Below are 14,857 nucleotides of genomic sequence, written 5' to 3' on the forward strand. Positions count from 1 at the left end.
TTAGTCCAATGCATTTTATGTAGGCTATAAGACATACATTTATGTTGTCCCCTGAACCTGAACTTGATTGAAATTCTGAACCTATTGGATTCGTAAAAGCCGGGCCTGTAGCCTACTTTACTTTGAGCGAAAGGGGGCACTGTTGCAGAAATAACCCTCCATTTGACCACTCTTGAGACTAACGACGTTCTTCGGAAGTAAGTACATTAGGATAACAGGGGGACGAGGTTGCGTAACTGCAGGGCGACAAAGACCGGTGGACAACACATGTTTTAGATGAACTAATACAAATAGGATATCATCAGCCACACACAGAGGTGAACATGGCTGACATATCGGAGAGGACACTGCAGATTGCAATTGCAATTTCCTTTGCCATGGGGTTTATTACTGGATGGCAGGCCAACCGAATGAGAAGGAAGTTTTTGGACTGGAGAAAGAAAAGACTACAGGACAAGCTATCTGAGACACAGAAGAAGTTGGACTTGGCGTAACTTCAGTCAGTCAACTGCTTGATTAATTGTGTTAAATGTATGTGTGCTGTTCAGTGTCAACAGTTCATTGCTCGTCATTGTTCTCTAGGTAAAATATGAAACTAGGCAATATGTAGCTGTATGAGAATGTTTAGGACGATCCCAGGTAAGATGAGTGATCAAAGTTGCGGACTCTAAGGCGACTACGCCATTTATACTGTACGCTCATAGAATACAGTCGGACGGATCTGTATCTTATATATTTTTTTCTTAGGGCTTACATAAGTTTTTACAGTGTGTGTTCATGTTTTGTTTTCCAGGTCACCAGAAACCTCGTTTTAGCTATGAAGCAAAGCTGTAAATTGGTTAGCAGCTGACAGCATTTCCTGAGACAAACTTGATGAACACTTTCATCTATGTGTGCTGCACACTGACCACGGACACTTCCACCCATTTGAGGAGGATTGAATTCTGTCACCATTTTATACTTGACTTCACCCATGTCAGTCCACATTGCCATTCATCTTGTCAAATAAAACAAAACAAAACATACCTCTTTTTTTTAAAGCATTTTTCTCTCAAGAGCCTTATATATGATTCTGATGACACACAGTGGGGTCCAAACGTCTGAGACCACATGAAAATGTAATGGGGGAATTGAGTGGGTAACAATTATGTGAAGGGAAATAAACCAAAAGGTAATTAACTGGCTATTAATGATATATTTTTTGCTATTTCATGAATTACTATAACCCTACTGGGGGTAACAGGGAAGCTAGTTACCCCAGATTCAAAAGTGTAGATTTTAAGGGGGCCAGTTGCCCCTAACACACTCATCCAACATACTACTTAAAATATATCCAACATTTTCTTTCTAAAATAGTGAATTATTTATGTTAAGGCCTTACAACTAGTACTTTTAATATAGATCAACGTGAATTGAAACATGTCTAGTTGGGTCCTATTTTGCCCTACATCAAATGCCAAACAGAAGTAGGCCTATCTGACAAGTGGTCTCAGACGTTTGGGACCTAGGGTATAAACTATTCTTTTTCTATGCCAAATATTGCAGTGTTAATGACAAGTTAATAAATTGGAAAGATTTCTAAGATCCTTTTCCTCTATTTTGGAAGCATTTTTCGCTCATTGTTCTATATCTGTATAACCATATGTAATCTCATAATTAATTAATTATATAATAATAATTACAGAATAATAAATATGTAATGAATTGCCGATCTCTTTTAAACCCTTTAAATATTGTTTGAGCCTGACATGTAGCAGGAAATTAACCGATTTAAAAGCTCCACAGTAATGTGACGATACGGTTCATCAATCTGACAGTGACTCTAAAGCGCCAGGGGTCTCCTAACAGCTTTTGCGAGACTTCAAGAACCTTTATTATGAAGATAACAACAAAATCCTTTCCTTAGCCCGGAAGTTCATCTGGGCGACAGTAGTAGGCGCAACTAGCAACTATTAGCTAGCAAAGCTTGTACAGCTGAAAGATATGCAATTGTCTGCACTTGATGCAGATTAGTTTGGAGACTAGTTGGGTAACTACATCGTCAAAAGGCAAGCCATGAGTTCAAACAACGTCAGCCTGTCCAAAGGTAAACTGTGCTGGATATGTTCTTGCTGCAACTTAACTGACAGTCAGCAAGCTAGCTAAGTTGGCTAGTACTGTACTAGTCTAGTAGCTAACCAGTTGAGTTAGCTAGCGTAGCGAGCAAACGCATTTAATGTGAATCTGGTGTTTAGTTTGCCGCTGTGTTTTAGCTACATGATGGCGTTTATAACCCTCGACAGCTAGCAATTTGGTTTTAAGCAAACTTAGCAGTAAGCCACCTATTAAGTTACTTAATTTAGTGGATATAGGTTGGCACAGCAGCAACTTGCCAAGAAGATCTAGGTGTAGCATAGCTAACTTAAGCTTGCTAGCAATGCGACCTTGACTGACAACATGACCTGACATAACCCTGAATCGCTACTAGTAATGTACTAACATTTAGTTATTGTTACAGTAGTCAATGTTCACGTCTCTTTCGTACAAATTTATTGTTGACACGATGCAGTAAGTATGATTGATGTCTTACTGCTTTTTTTACTGGACTACCTAGCTATCAAAATAGTTTGAGCAATGTTAATACTCTTATTCAATGTTAGCTATCAAATCATTTCATAACCAATTGTGCTGGCACTGCCATCAATCCACTTTCTACCTAATGTTTCCGTGTTATTTATTTTGTAGGTGAGCTTGCAACGGCAATCTCCTTGACTGCTGGAGTAACAGCTATTGGCATCCTACTCTTCCAAAAACTGTTCTCAAAGGGGAAAGGTGTAAAGCCTAAAGTGAACCAGGAACTGCAGAAGGACAATCCCAAAGTGGTACATGCGTTTGATATCGAGGATCTTGGGGACAAAGCCGTATACTGCAGGTGTTGGCGCTCAAAGAAGGTACCTAGCATTCAAGTTGATATTGCCACTTTAAGTCCAGGGGATGTTGCCAATGGTTATCACAAAATGTATTAGCCAGTACATTCTCCTTAAATTGATTAAAAACAAATACTATTTACATTTTGGTAACTCACTTTATATCCAACATTAACATTTTGATACATTTCATGAGGCTTGTCATATCAGTGCAGTTGCCTTTAAATAGTCACAATGCATTTTTCGAGAGGACATTTTTAGATGTTTTGTCCAACTTGAGTTCAAATGATTTTCATTTACTTTGAAAGACTGGTGTCAGGAAAGGTATTTGATACATAAATTTCACCTGATAAGCATGAGGTGGTGCTGAGACCAAGAGCACAATGCAAATGTTTTTTTTACCTAACTGCTGAAACAGATGGTAAACTTACAAGGTCAGGTTGGTTCACTGGGTTAGCTAAACCTAACCATGCATGGCAAAAAGAAAACCCTGCACATCAGACTTCTTCAAATGGTTCTTTAACAGGCAATTTAACATACTATCACTTAATTCACAGGATTCTGCCAAATATATAGCTGTTAGAAGAAGTAAACTGATCTTGCTTGAATTTTGTGTTTGCACAAATACTGGTCCTGAAGACTGTATCTCTCTTGTAGTTTCCATACTGTGATGGCGCCCACGCGAAACACAATCAGGAGACGGGAGACAACGTTGGTCCCCTTATCATCAAGAGAAAGGAGGCCTAAACATTCTTTCTGCTTCCATGAGTATCGCTGCTAACACATGCACAAGTGCTTCTTGTTTCAAATAGGGTGGCAGAAATTTATTTTACTGCACATTACACCCCTGCTAGTCTCAAATGTTATCAGTCAGAATTCAGTGTAAACAAAGAAATCTCCCTTGAGCAATGTTGAAAGGTAAGTGCAGAACATTTATTCTTCTTTGATGAGTGTAAAATATGTTAGTCACTAAAACGTCAGTACACTGTAGGTAAACTGGTCATGTCATGGTCATCTACACGAATGTGCTATCCATTGTGTGTGTGTGTGTGTATACAGTGAAGCAGTGCTTTTTGAAATTGATTTATCTTGTTTGTAAAGTAATTAAGGGTTGTTAAGATTTGGTGCCAAGTAGGCAGAATAATTCTAATTTACAGTGTATTGTTCTATAAAATGTTATTATAATGTTGCTATCAATGCCACCAAACTTTTGTGTGTTAAGGATCAAATAAACACAGCTCTAACTGTTCAATCTGTAATGTATTAAAAAGTGTCCATGTGAATAAAATATAATTTGTGTACCTGTAAAACATTCCTGCAAAACATACCTCCATGATCGGAGAGCTTGAACTTCTGTGCCCAGGGGTCCTTTTGGGTACCAATCTGGCCTTGACCACAGTGAAGGTAAACAGTTTTGTTGGAATGATCGTTTATCTTGATCATTGATTTAAATCAACACCACGCAATTACATAGCGAAACATGCAAAATGTCACTTTAATGTCAGTATGTAGGCCTTGGCCACCAACAGGGGTTCAAGCCCTGTAGGTGTTGAAACCTACGGAGTCCCTGAAGTGACCTGTGCAAAAAGAAAACAGACTTTTAGATCTGCGTGCGCACGAAAATGTGTTCTCTCTTTTCTGGTTGCGTCATTGGAATCATATAAATTACAGAGCACCTGTAAAAATAGAGAACATATGGATGCACATTAATTTTAGATATATATTTTAAACTTGGCCTTCACCCATGCTTTTTTTAATTATTATTTCACGTAAGTGAAGCCACCACTTCCACATGTAGCCTACAAGGATCTGACGCAAATTCGGCCATAAATCTGCGACAGTTCGTTCTAACATCACCAATTTTGAGAATGTGTGAGACTTGAGAGCCATGAGTGGGTGTCCGCTTTGTGCTCAATGAGTTTAGTTATGTACTAGTATGAAACCAGAGAAGGTCAAACAGAGTATTAGGTCCAGGGTCGGCTCCATTGCCCCCCCAAATGGAATGCTGTGCCCCCTCAAAAAAGAATAAAGTGTAATTAAGAAATATGGCATTGGCTATAAATTAAAAGTCTGGCTACACTTTCCAGAAGAATTGTACGGATCCTTTCCGTAAGCCTATATGCTATTGCTTACTGTGTAACAGGCTGTTACTAACAGCCATATAGCCTACTTGTTTCTATTTGTTGTTGTTGATGAAACCTATTGTAACCTGTGAATTGTACTAGAAATAGCTGCATTATGGCCATGTGTTATTCAGTTAAGTCATAACTGCGTGAATTGCACTAGTTGTTGCTCCCCATTCCCATTGCACATCTGACGCGCGGTTTGGGCGTGCATTTTTTCACACATGGGCGGGATCCTCACCTTTATTACCCCCCATGAGACATATGTGATGTGGACCGCAGATGAGCTGATGAACTAGCAAGAAAAGTCACATTCTTCGAGAGTTTGTAAGCAAAAGAACACCTAGTATACAAACTGAAGTTTTTTGGAACCATGAAGTGCAACATGATAGTATTAGTTAGGATAGCTGTCCTCTGGATGTTTTCGTTTGGCGTCCAAGGCTGGGTAGCTCCAGACTTTTGCCGCGGCTCTGAATGCCCTGAGTTTACTCTCGTGCAGAAGATTAAGGTGACACAACTAACATGTGAGAGCCAATACTACACGAGATATGTTTGAGTTTGAATAAAAACGTAACGTTTTCTCTGAAACAACAGGAATTTGAGGAACGTGCGTATTTTGCAAGCCGATGGATAACCACCGAAGTTGCAAGCGCGAAACAGGATGATGTGAAGGCTGGCTTTATGAGGCTATACCAGTACTGCAAGGGACAGAATGAAGGAAGTAGGTCAAAGGAACTGGTTTTCTTAAGATGTAACATTATTCGAGATTCATGCAGTAAAAGTATTCTGTATCTAAACTGTTTGTTGGGCTGTTTCAGGCGCAAGTGTCACCACAAAGACGTGGCCTGCAATAATCACCATAACAGAGGTAGGGTCGGCGGACGGAGATGTGTCGGTGTCTTTCTTCATTCCCCCCGGCACCGTCCTTCCAAAGCCACATGACACAACAATCAGGGAGGAAAACATACCTGCTCGAACGGTTTATGTTAAGTAAGTAGACCACCCTACTCTACGCCCTCCTGCTTACTGAAAATACGATACACTTATTTTAGAAATATGTTTGCTAAATTATAAGACATTGTACGCGTTTAACAGCCTTCCCGAAAGTTACACTTACTCAATTGAAAAGTTTAAAAAGGTGTGTTCTTGTTTGCAAGGGCATAAGGAAGTGTGACTGTTCTGTTAATGCTGTGAGAAGTATTGCTAATAGCATGGGCAACTGAACAAAACAGCTATGAAAGGCACAAAGTTATGAGGCACAAGTTAGTCACTCTACACACTAGAACTGGTACTTGGACCATAACATTATTCATTTTTTGCAGGACTCAGATGTGACAGTAGATGGATAAAGCAACACCTTATAGGCTACAGCTTAGATTCAATTTTTCTTCACACAGTCTTCACAAAGTCTCTCTAATTTAATGAAAATTTCTCTCTAGGATATTTGGTGGTTTCCCATCATATTCTGCTGCACAGGCCAATGTGAAGCAACTACGGGATGAGTTGAATGAGGCTGGGAAAGCCTTTGAGCTGCATAAGTACACAGGAGCAGGATATCAGAGCCCATGGGAAATATTCAACCATCACAATGAGGTCTGGGTCGAGGCTGTATAAAGGGAAACATAGATTGTACTTTCTGTCTGAATTCAACCCAAAATGATCATATTGCATTTCTTTGACCTAATAAGATTGTTTTGGGGCCAATGAGTCTCTTCGAGATGAGAATCCAAATTATACAATTTTGATCGACAGTCATATCGTCTTAACACAAAACAACTCTTATCTTTGTTCTATTATTAATGGGTGGTGCCTAAATGACCTTTCTATGGTTAAGTTGATTATGTTGTTGAAAACATGTTTGAGAATGTGGTGCAACAGCATTATTCAGCTTTGATGAAATCCACATTCAATAAAAAAGTATATTGTTTAAGATAGCAAATTAACTGTATGCAATTATGTCAGCATAACATAAATAAAGAGATGTATAAAGAGTCATTATACATCAACAGGCTTAGCAGAAACATGTTCTTTGAACTGTTCAAACATGTAAAACTGGCTTTGCGGGTTTGTTAGGATGCATAGAATATTTCTAGCAATGCTCCTGGAACCAGGGGCGTGTCCAGACATTTTTGATAGGGGTGGCACCAGGGGTGGCCCGCCTCTGACTGGGCATATAGCCCATATATAGCCATATATTGGGGTGGCCAATCAGATTGCAGGGGTGGCCCGTGCCACCCTAGGCCACTCCCTGAACACGCCACTGCCTGGAACACCTTAATTGGTTCCTGGAACCTGGAAATCTGATGAGACTATGCTTTTACTTCCTGGTTTGACTTGTTTGTGCTAGAGGAGAAAAATAAGGGCTGACCCCTGAGACATTGTGTGAAAAGGGTGGGGTTGCTGTGGAGCAAGTGAGAGTTGCTACTTAAGTTTTCCAAAACAGCAGATATAGTAAATAAGCGTATAATCAACTGTCCATATCTTTTTTATCTCAGAAAGCATAGTTTTGGTTTTAGCAAATGTTTTTTCTTTATTTTATAAAACAAATGCGTTAAACAACATCAAAACGTGTCCTATTTCTCATATGATGACCGTTCCTGGACACTAGATGGTGCTGTAACATTTAATGCCATGAACCTGGATGTAACCCAGTGTATGTTGGGTTTGACCAGTGTGTTAGACCCAATAATACTGTAACCGTCATGGGAAATGACTGTTGGTGGTGATCAGTTGTAGTTTATATTGTGGATGGCGAATTTGATAATTTTTCAAGCAATTTCAGTGTGTTTTATTTAATTTACATAAGTCTAAAATAACCAGTGGATGGGCAGTCGGCCATAATGCTTGACCCATGCCTGTACCCCACTAGTACTGTAGTTTGTGGGCAGTGAGGATGTGTGACTAAAGGACAAGGCCACTGTACCCAGTTCCCAGCATGCCACTGCCTGCTTCTCGCAGCAGGACCTTCTCTGGGATCTAGACGGACGCACACAGTCTCCATGACAACTGTTCTATTGTGGGGAACAAGGCCTGTGCGTCAGGTGCGTAATCATACTTTTATGAAAACCTGAAATAACGGCAGCTAAAGTGTTGGTATGAGTCACAGTTGAACATGGACTTACTCACCTATTGGCCCTTTCCTTTCCGTGATACTTCATGTTTTTGAGAACATGTCTCAAACATTGGTAGAAATAAATCAGGTTTACCGAAGACCAAAGTCATATTTCTCTACTTGATAAAACACTGTATTTCAGGATTCAAGTCAAATGTTCTAAATCTACTTTTCTGATACTCAGTTCACCTCTAAATAGTAATTGAGTGTAGATGTGCTATTTTAGATAGCTGTCACAGGTAATACAAAAGACAATAGGAGTTAGGCAGCTACAAAGTAGGGAAAAGGGACACAGTGGTAATATAAAGGCTAGAAAGTATAGGGATAGGAGTTATGGCAAATTGATATCAGACTGAATAAAAAAGGTGTCTGGACCTTCAGCTCAGACATTCATAAACCTCACTCTCTCACCTCACTATCTCAAGAGTTTCTATTGTTGACTTTCCATGTCCTATTTTCCCTCACATTTTCATTTTCTCCTCTTCCCTCCTCCTTCCTTGGTGTCCCTATATGTTTGTCTTTTTTGCCTGATATTGCTCTGTATATTTCTCTCCTCTCTCAAGCATCTCTTCACCCTGAGGCGCTGTCTGTCAGCCTGTTCTCCCATCTCTATCACCATCTCCCTTTCGCTTTCTCTCTCTCCAAATCATTTAGTACTTGGTGTCAAGAATGCACCTAACCCAGGATGACTTGCAAAAGTACATTGAAAAGTAGGCCAGCATTGAAAAGAACTCTTTGTGCAATAGCTTAACCTCGGATGTAGTCTTGTGTCCAGAACTGTCAGTTTCTATGGAAACCCATTCCCAGTGACACGCCCCTTAGCCATACTGAAAATTCTGATTTAAAATAAAGTTAAACAGGGCCAGTTTTAACTGCAGCAACTGTCAATTCACCTGGTTATGACAGCGAAAGGGAGTTAAATGGAGCTATTTTTTATTGCAGGTATTAAAAAGAATGATAGTAGGTGTTGTTCCACACGCAAGGAATTTAACCCTACATGGTTCCAGATGGGCTAGGCTCAACGAGGATACACATAATTCGACATCATCTTCAGAAATCGTTTTATAATAGATTTTAGAAGAAAAAAAAATTATAGCCCATAAATTGCACCTGTATATAACCTCACTTTTCCCCAAAGGATTTCAAACCTGACATCCTAATTCTGCTTCATTATAAAAGGGGTAAACCAGGACACTCATTAAATAATTGTCTCTGCAGCTGCCTCTCCCCTGGAGAGACTGGAGGAGCTGTGCAGACGGAAAAGACAAGTTTCCATGAGCGGGGCTCTGTGTGGATGGGAGAGTGGAGCTCTGAGTGGATGGAGGCACCTTCGTTCAGTGAGGTAAATCAACCTCGGCAGTATCCTAAATCATGTTGATAATATTGCTAAAAAAAGCTTGGGCATCTTGATCAAAACATTTTACATTTTTGCACGAGATTTTGTCTCACCCAACCTTGTAGGACATGACCTTGGGGTGCTGTACCTTGGCTTAGGTAGTGTATTAAAGCACCTTTTTCCTCTTGGTGCTGTTAGGCATGGTGGTTTGTGGAAGTTTACATCCATATTGGAGGAGTATGTGTACACATAGAAAGAACATTGACTGTCAGCACACACATACACACACACACACACACACACAATTCCCTTTGTGGGCATGTCTGTAGCAGGACAGATTAGATGAGACATATTTGCTTCTGCGTATCACACTAGGATGGCATCTAAGACCAAAACTATAACCTATTGTTCCTACCATCCTCTCCTGGTAGAACTACTCTCTCTCTCACATACAGAGGTCCATTTTATATACTCTTGTATACTGTATACACACACTCCTCTGTCACAATGCTCATAATAATAATACGTCTATTTATATAGCACATTTTATACAATAATTGCAGTTGCTTTACATAAAATCAATAAAAACAATATCATAAGTAATAAAAGTAATAAAACCCTGCTGAACAAATCTCTCAGAACAAATCTCATACCATACACTTGTCTATGTAGAGTCTTGTTGTTAAGCTTCAGAGTAAAGATGGCAACTCTATATAGAAAGACTTAAGTACAGTACACATCCACCCACCCACACAACATGATGTACATTGTCTACATACTCGCATACTCGCACACACACTGAAAAATCAATGCTCCTATATAATCTGTTCTATTTCGCATTCAGTTTGTGTTGTTTTTATTGAAGACTGGAGCCACTCTCATCCTGATAGTGTGAGTGCATTTGGCTTAGTTTAAATGAAATTCAAGTGTGTTTGTCAGGCTTTCTGAAGAGGACAGTGGAATGTCTGATAGGATAAGTCACTGTCAACCCTGGGGGCAAAAGACTACTAATAAAGTTTGGTTTGTGGAGGAGAGTGCTGAGGGAATACAATGTTGTGTGTGTGTCTGAGTGTGAGAAATAGAGAGTTAAGGCAGAGGTTGAACAAATAATGGTCTATCACTGACAGTATCTGACAAAAATATGTGCCCCTAACCAGTTTTGCACTTGAGTGTACTCAAGTTTGCACTCACAAACACACACACTCCTGTCATTATATTAAACTGTGACTGATTTTCCACTATACTGGTCTACAGAATCAGTATTTGAGGAATCTGATTATTCTATTCAATTTTCTCAAAACTTGTAGATGTTTGGCTCACCTGAAATATTGAGACCCATACATCTTTCATGATGTTACACTGTCCTATGCCCTATTGTAGTTGAGATTGTTGTGAATCGTGCCTTGTTGCTGAGATATGGTTACTTTGCACTCTGCCTAGTAAATAACGTTTCTTGACTGACGACTGAAATATTATTAGGACTATGCACTTCTGGTCCTTCATCTTCTGCTGTACTTTGTAAATGCACTGTATGTCACTTTATGTGCTTAATGAGTACATTGTAATGTAAAATGTAATTAGATCCCTCCAAGTTGGTATAAGGGTTATACAAAGGATGGTAGGCAAAGCAATTGTCATGTATCCTGCTGCATTGTAACAGTGTTGCACTTACACCTTTTACAGTTTGGATTAAGAAGTATTCGTTTGACCACAATGTGACTGCTGAGGATTAGTACGCTCAGGGACAGATGTCAAAGACTCACTCACTCACTCACATACATACATACATACATTCATTCATTCTTGGACAATGTACACACATACAACAGAAACACAACAGCTTTTTCCCACAGCATACCTGCCCCCCCCCCCCCCACCCACCCACATCACTTTATATATTCCACAGACTAGAATAGAATAGAATACAAGAATGTTTCCTTAAGAGAAGAGATTACACCTATTACTCTAAATGCAAGCGGTAACAAGATCAGATCAAGTACTTTCCACATTGATTTGATATTTCCACATTAAGTAACGTAGATTTATATCCAAAATGTTTACAAATGAATGCAGACCAAAGTCATCTATAAGGTGCCCCAAGGATTCAATGAATACACCATTAACATAGGCATTACTTCTTAGTCCAGTTTAAACAAGCCCAGTTTGGTTCCACTTGGGTGTGGTCAGTATACCCTTAGAGGGAGAGACCAATGGAAAGAGAGACAGATGGAAAGACGAGGGCATGGCGTGATGAGGAGCAGGCTGGTGGGTATCCTTGGTCTTCAAGGAAGGCGTCAGGTGCCAGTGCTCATCTCGGCCACCCTTCTGTTCTGAGTGAATGGAGGTCAGTACTTCTGTAAACAAGCTCATTGGGGTGATTCATGTTGCCATTGAGCTCCACTGTATAATCTCGGAGTCGCTGACGAGCAGACATGCCTGACCTGTAGGTCTTTGTGTGCGTATGTTTGTGTGTGTGTGCTCGTCTGTATGCTCCATTACATGTTCTATATGTGTGATGTGTATTTTCAGCACCCAGAGTCTGTCAGTGTCACAGCGTGACTAGGGAGGAGAAGAGGGCCATCAGAACAGATTTCTTTGACAGTAAATAACCCCATCTATGAATACCTTTCTCCTCATCCCCTCTCTTTTCTTCTTTCCATCAATCACCTTTTTGACAGCCAGGTGTCTCATCCAGATGTTAGATCACTGTAGTTGGTCTCCAAAAAATGCCTACTCTTCTCCTCCTCTTCTGTCTCGTCCATTCCTCTCATCCTCTCCTCTGTGTCCTTGAGCTGACTTTGGTTACAGATCCCTCTCTAATATCCTAATATAAAGATACCCTAGACAACAACACAGCAGAACTGGAATAGACCACAATGGTATTTGTGGAAAGGGAGCCTTTAGGAAATCCCCATAGCCTAGCTTCAGTATAGCACCGAAGACTGAGGGAGTGGGATTGAGTGACCAGACTTATTGATTGGCAGGGGAGACAATAATCTCTCTCACACACACACACATTCACTGTCAGTGGACAGAGATAAAGGAGGGGTCTGATATAATTTGACATATATCTCATGAAAACAGATAGCCTATATTTGGGAGAAATATGAAGAACAGATAGTGTTTGATTGCCTGGTTTTCTACCATGTCTCTATGTAATACATCATTTTAGCTTTTTGACTCATTTTTGTGTGTGCGTGGGTGTGTTAGCTCATGTGCTTTATAGAAGAGGGTGTTCTCTCATTCACAGAGAACACACAGTCCTAGAATGGAAGAAGTAGTGGCTTTAGGGGGACAACTTGTCTGTGTGTTTGTGTGTGCATGTGCCTGAACACGTGTGAATACAAGGAGGAACGTGTAAAAAACAGCCCACAAAATCCATGAGGATTAGTCAACCAGAGTGCACCATTTTAATAAAAGGAGAAATGTTGGTGCAACACGAATTTATCTTTAATAACTGAAGAGAATTTAGAGTTTCGTTAAGCCACACTCAGTCTTCTATATCTCTCCATTGTCATATATGTTGCACCTCTCACGCCATCTAACCTTGCTTTCAGATTGCAAGTTACACACTCATCTACTGTGTGTGTACTGTATGTATGTGTGCATGCTTGCACGCGTGTGAGGAGAGGACAGTGGTATTATGTGGTATCGTGTTAGTAATTGCTTTCTGTTAAGGTAATCCTTTGGGCAGAGGCTCTCTCGATGGCTTGGAGAGCATAAATGTTATTTCACACCTCTAGCATTTGATCCATTTGATACGAAGCCATGCTAAATCAATTGTCTGGTTCTCTCCTTCTCTTTCAATTGTGCTCTATTTTTTCCAAGTTCACTCAATGCCTCCTGTATGCTTCTAATGTTCTCAAAATGTTTCCTTAGATCCTTCCCTCTCTTTCTCTCTCCCTCGTTTTTTCGCTATCGGATTCTGCTGCTCGGTGTCACAGTTGTGTTACAGAAAATCAGTCTACACAAGCGGAAAATATGTCGCAATTAGTCAGAGAATAGGCCTCGCATTCTGAGGTTCCTTCTCAGGATATTTGAAACCCTCACACCCTCAATGTCAGCCGGCTTACGCATTGATTTCTCCGCTTCTGCAAAATACACAATTGTGTTTTATCGGAGAGGAGAGACGAAAAGAGCAGAGAAGAGAGAGGTTGAAAATCCAGAGAGTTTTAGGAGGTACAACATCACTAGTGCTACAGCGCTGAAGCACCGCAGCACATCAATAACCTGTCTATTAATAAACTCAGGGTCACAGGGTCAACAGGTGTGTGGGTTCAGTGGGTTCATTTGTCTGTGCAAGTGTGTGTGCACTAGTGTGTGCATGACAATAACCCTACCATGTGTACACAGGATGTAGTTTAGTGCATGATGGTACGCATGGAGAATGTGGTCACCACCCCTAACTTATTGTTTCCATTCTCTTATATTTAGACCCCACATCCTCCATACATTCCCCTTCTCCTCTTTCTTTCCATCTCCTCCATAAACACACAAACATGCACTCTGCAGCAGAACATCTCAACAGATGAAATAAACACTTCTGTGTGTGTGTGTGTGTTTCTTTTTTTTTCACATCAACGGTCTTCCAAAGTGCTCCTCAAAACAACATTGCCGCCAATTTGTAATTCATTACCAACACGGCCTAGTCTGGTGCTCCAAAAGCCTTTTAACTGCAGCTAAACAAAAGCCACAGTCTCTGTTGATCAAAAGAGAGAGAGAGAGATAGCAGCACTTCAAAAACTGTGAGGGGTACAAATGACGGGGAGAAGCAACAGTTCAGGAATAGCGAGGTGTGGGGTTAGGGGAAAAGGATGAGGCCGACAGATAGACAAAGAAGATACAGTGACAGGAGGAGGGAAAAGACATATGGTATACTACAGGTGGAAGAACAGGTGAAAGAGAAGCCTCCAAGTAGACAAGAGAAATAATGTGTGTGCCCAAGAGTTTGAGAGAGGATTATAGATGAGGAAAAGACTGACAAGGAGAACATGTGGGACAGTTGATACCGAGCCAAGTTTGTTTGGAAATAAAGTAACAACATCCAGAGCATCCATTTCAATTCTTCTTTCGCTATCCCTCCCTGCAAAGGGTATATGTATGGTGTGATATAAACAACCCAAATTCTGGAAAAGTTGGGACGATTTTTAAATTGGAATAAAATGAAATCTGAAAGACTTTCAAATCACATGAGCCAATATTTTATTCACAATAGAGCATTGATAACATGACACATGTTTAAACGGAGAAATGTTACACTTGTGTCCATTATTTTAGCTAATTTCACATTTGATGCCTGCTACAGTTCTAAAAAACATCTAGCAACTAATTAAGTTAATTGATATCAGGTCTGTAACATGACTAGCTATAAAAGGGATGT

At 40.2% G+C, this 14,857-nt stretch overlaps 4 protein-coding genes across 5 annotated transcripts in view; all 4 read left to right on the forward strand.

Moving 5' to 3' along the window:
• The first annotated feature begins 138 nt into the window (after positions 1-138).
• On the forward strand, positions 139-1,025 carry LOC124473807 (mitoregulin-like). Of its 2 annotated transcripts, none has more exons than XR_006956739.1 (2): positions 139-531; positions 794-1,025. XR_006956739.1 is itself a non-coding variant. In XM_047029491.1 (2 exons), exon 1 carries the CDS (start codon positions 324-326, stop codon positions 492-494), a length of 171 nt encoding a protein of 56 aa, XP_046885447.1. In that variant the 5' UTR covers positions 187-323; the 3' UTR covers positions 495-499; positions 794-1,025. The 2 variants fall into 2 exon arrangements, 1 of the variants encoding a protein (XP_046885447.1); XM_047029491.1 differs by having other exon boundaries at positions 187-499.
• Positions 1,026-1,891: 866 nt separating this feature from the next.
• On the forward strand, positions 1,892-4,207 carry cisd1 (CDGSH iron sulfur domain 1). The gene is made up of 3 exons (XM_047029288.1): positions 1,892-2,086; positions 2,725-2,930; positions 3,564-4,207. The coding sequence occupies exons 1-3, from the start codon at positions 2,056-2,058 to the stop codon at positions 3,651-3,653; spliced, it is 327 nt and encodes a 108-aa protein (XP_046885244.1). The 5' UTR covers positions 1,892-2,055; the 3' UTR covers positions 3,654-4,207.
• A 1,070-nt stretch (positions 4,208-5,277) lies between these two features.
• soul2 (heme-binding protein soul2) lies at positions 5,278-6,959 on the forward strand. The gene is made up of 4 exons (XM_047030304.1): positions 5,278-5,537; positions 5,624-5,750; positions 5,848-6,019; positions 6,469-6,959. The coding sequence occupies exons 1-4, from the start codon at positions 5,403-5,405 to the stop codon at positions 6,641-6,643; spliced, it is 609 nt and encodes a 202-aa protein (XP_046886260.1). The 5' UTR covers positions 5,278-5,402; the 3' UTR covers positions 6,644-6,959.
• A 623-nt stretch (positions 6,960-7,582) lies between these two features.
• Positions 7,583-14,857, forward strand: part of slc24a3 (solute carrier family 24 member 3) — a 44,912-nt gene continuing 37,637 nt past the window's right edge. The window contains exons 1-2 of the mRNA XM_047030303.1: positions 7,583-8,070; positions 9,360-9,483. The gene's annotated coding sequence lies outside the window, so the exon portion shown is untranslated. The remainder of the gene's footprint in view (positions 8,071-9,359; positions 9,484-14,857) is intronic.

The sequence above is a fragment of the Hypomesus transpacificus genome, chromosome 11, assembly GCF_021917145.1.
Source record: "Hypomesus transpacificus isolate Combined female chromosome 11, fHypTra1, whole genome shotgun sequence".
Classification (NCBI taxonomy): Eukaryota; Metazoa; Chordata; class Actinopteri; order Osmeriformes; family Osmeridae; genus Hypomesus; species Hypomesus transpacificus.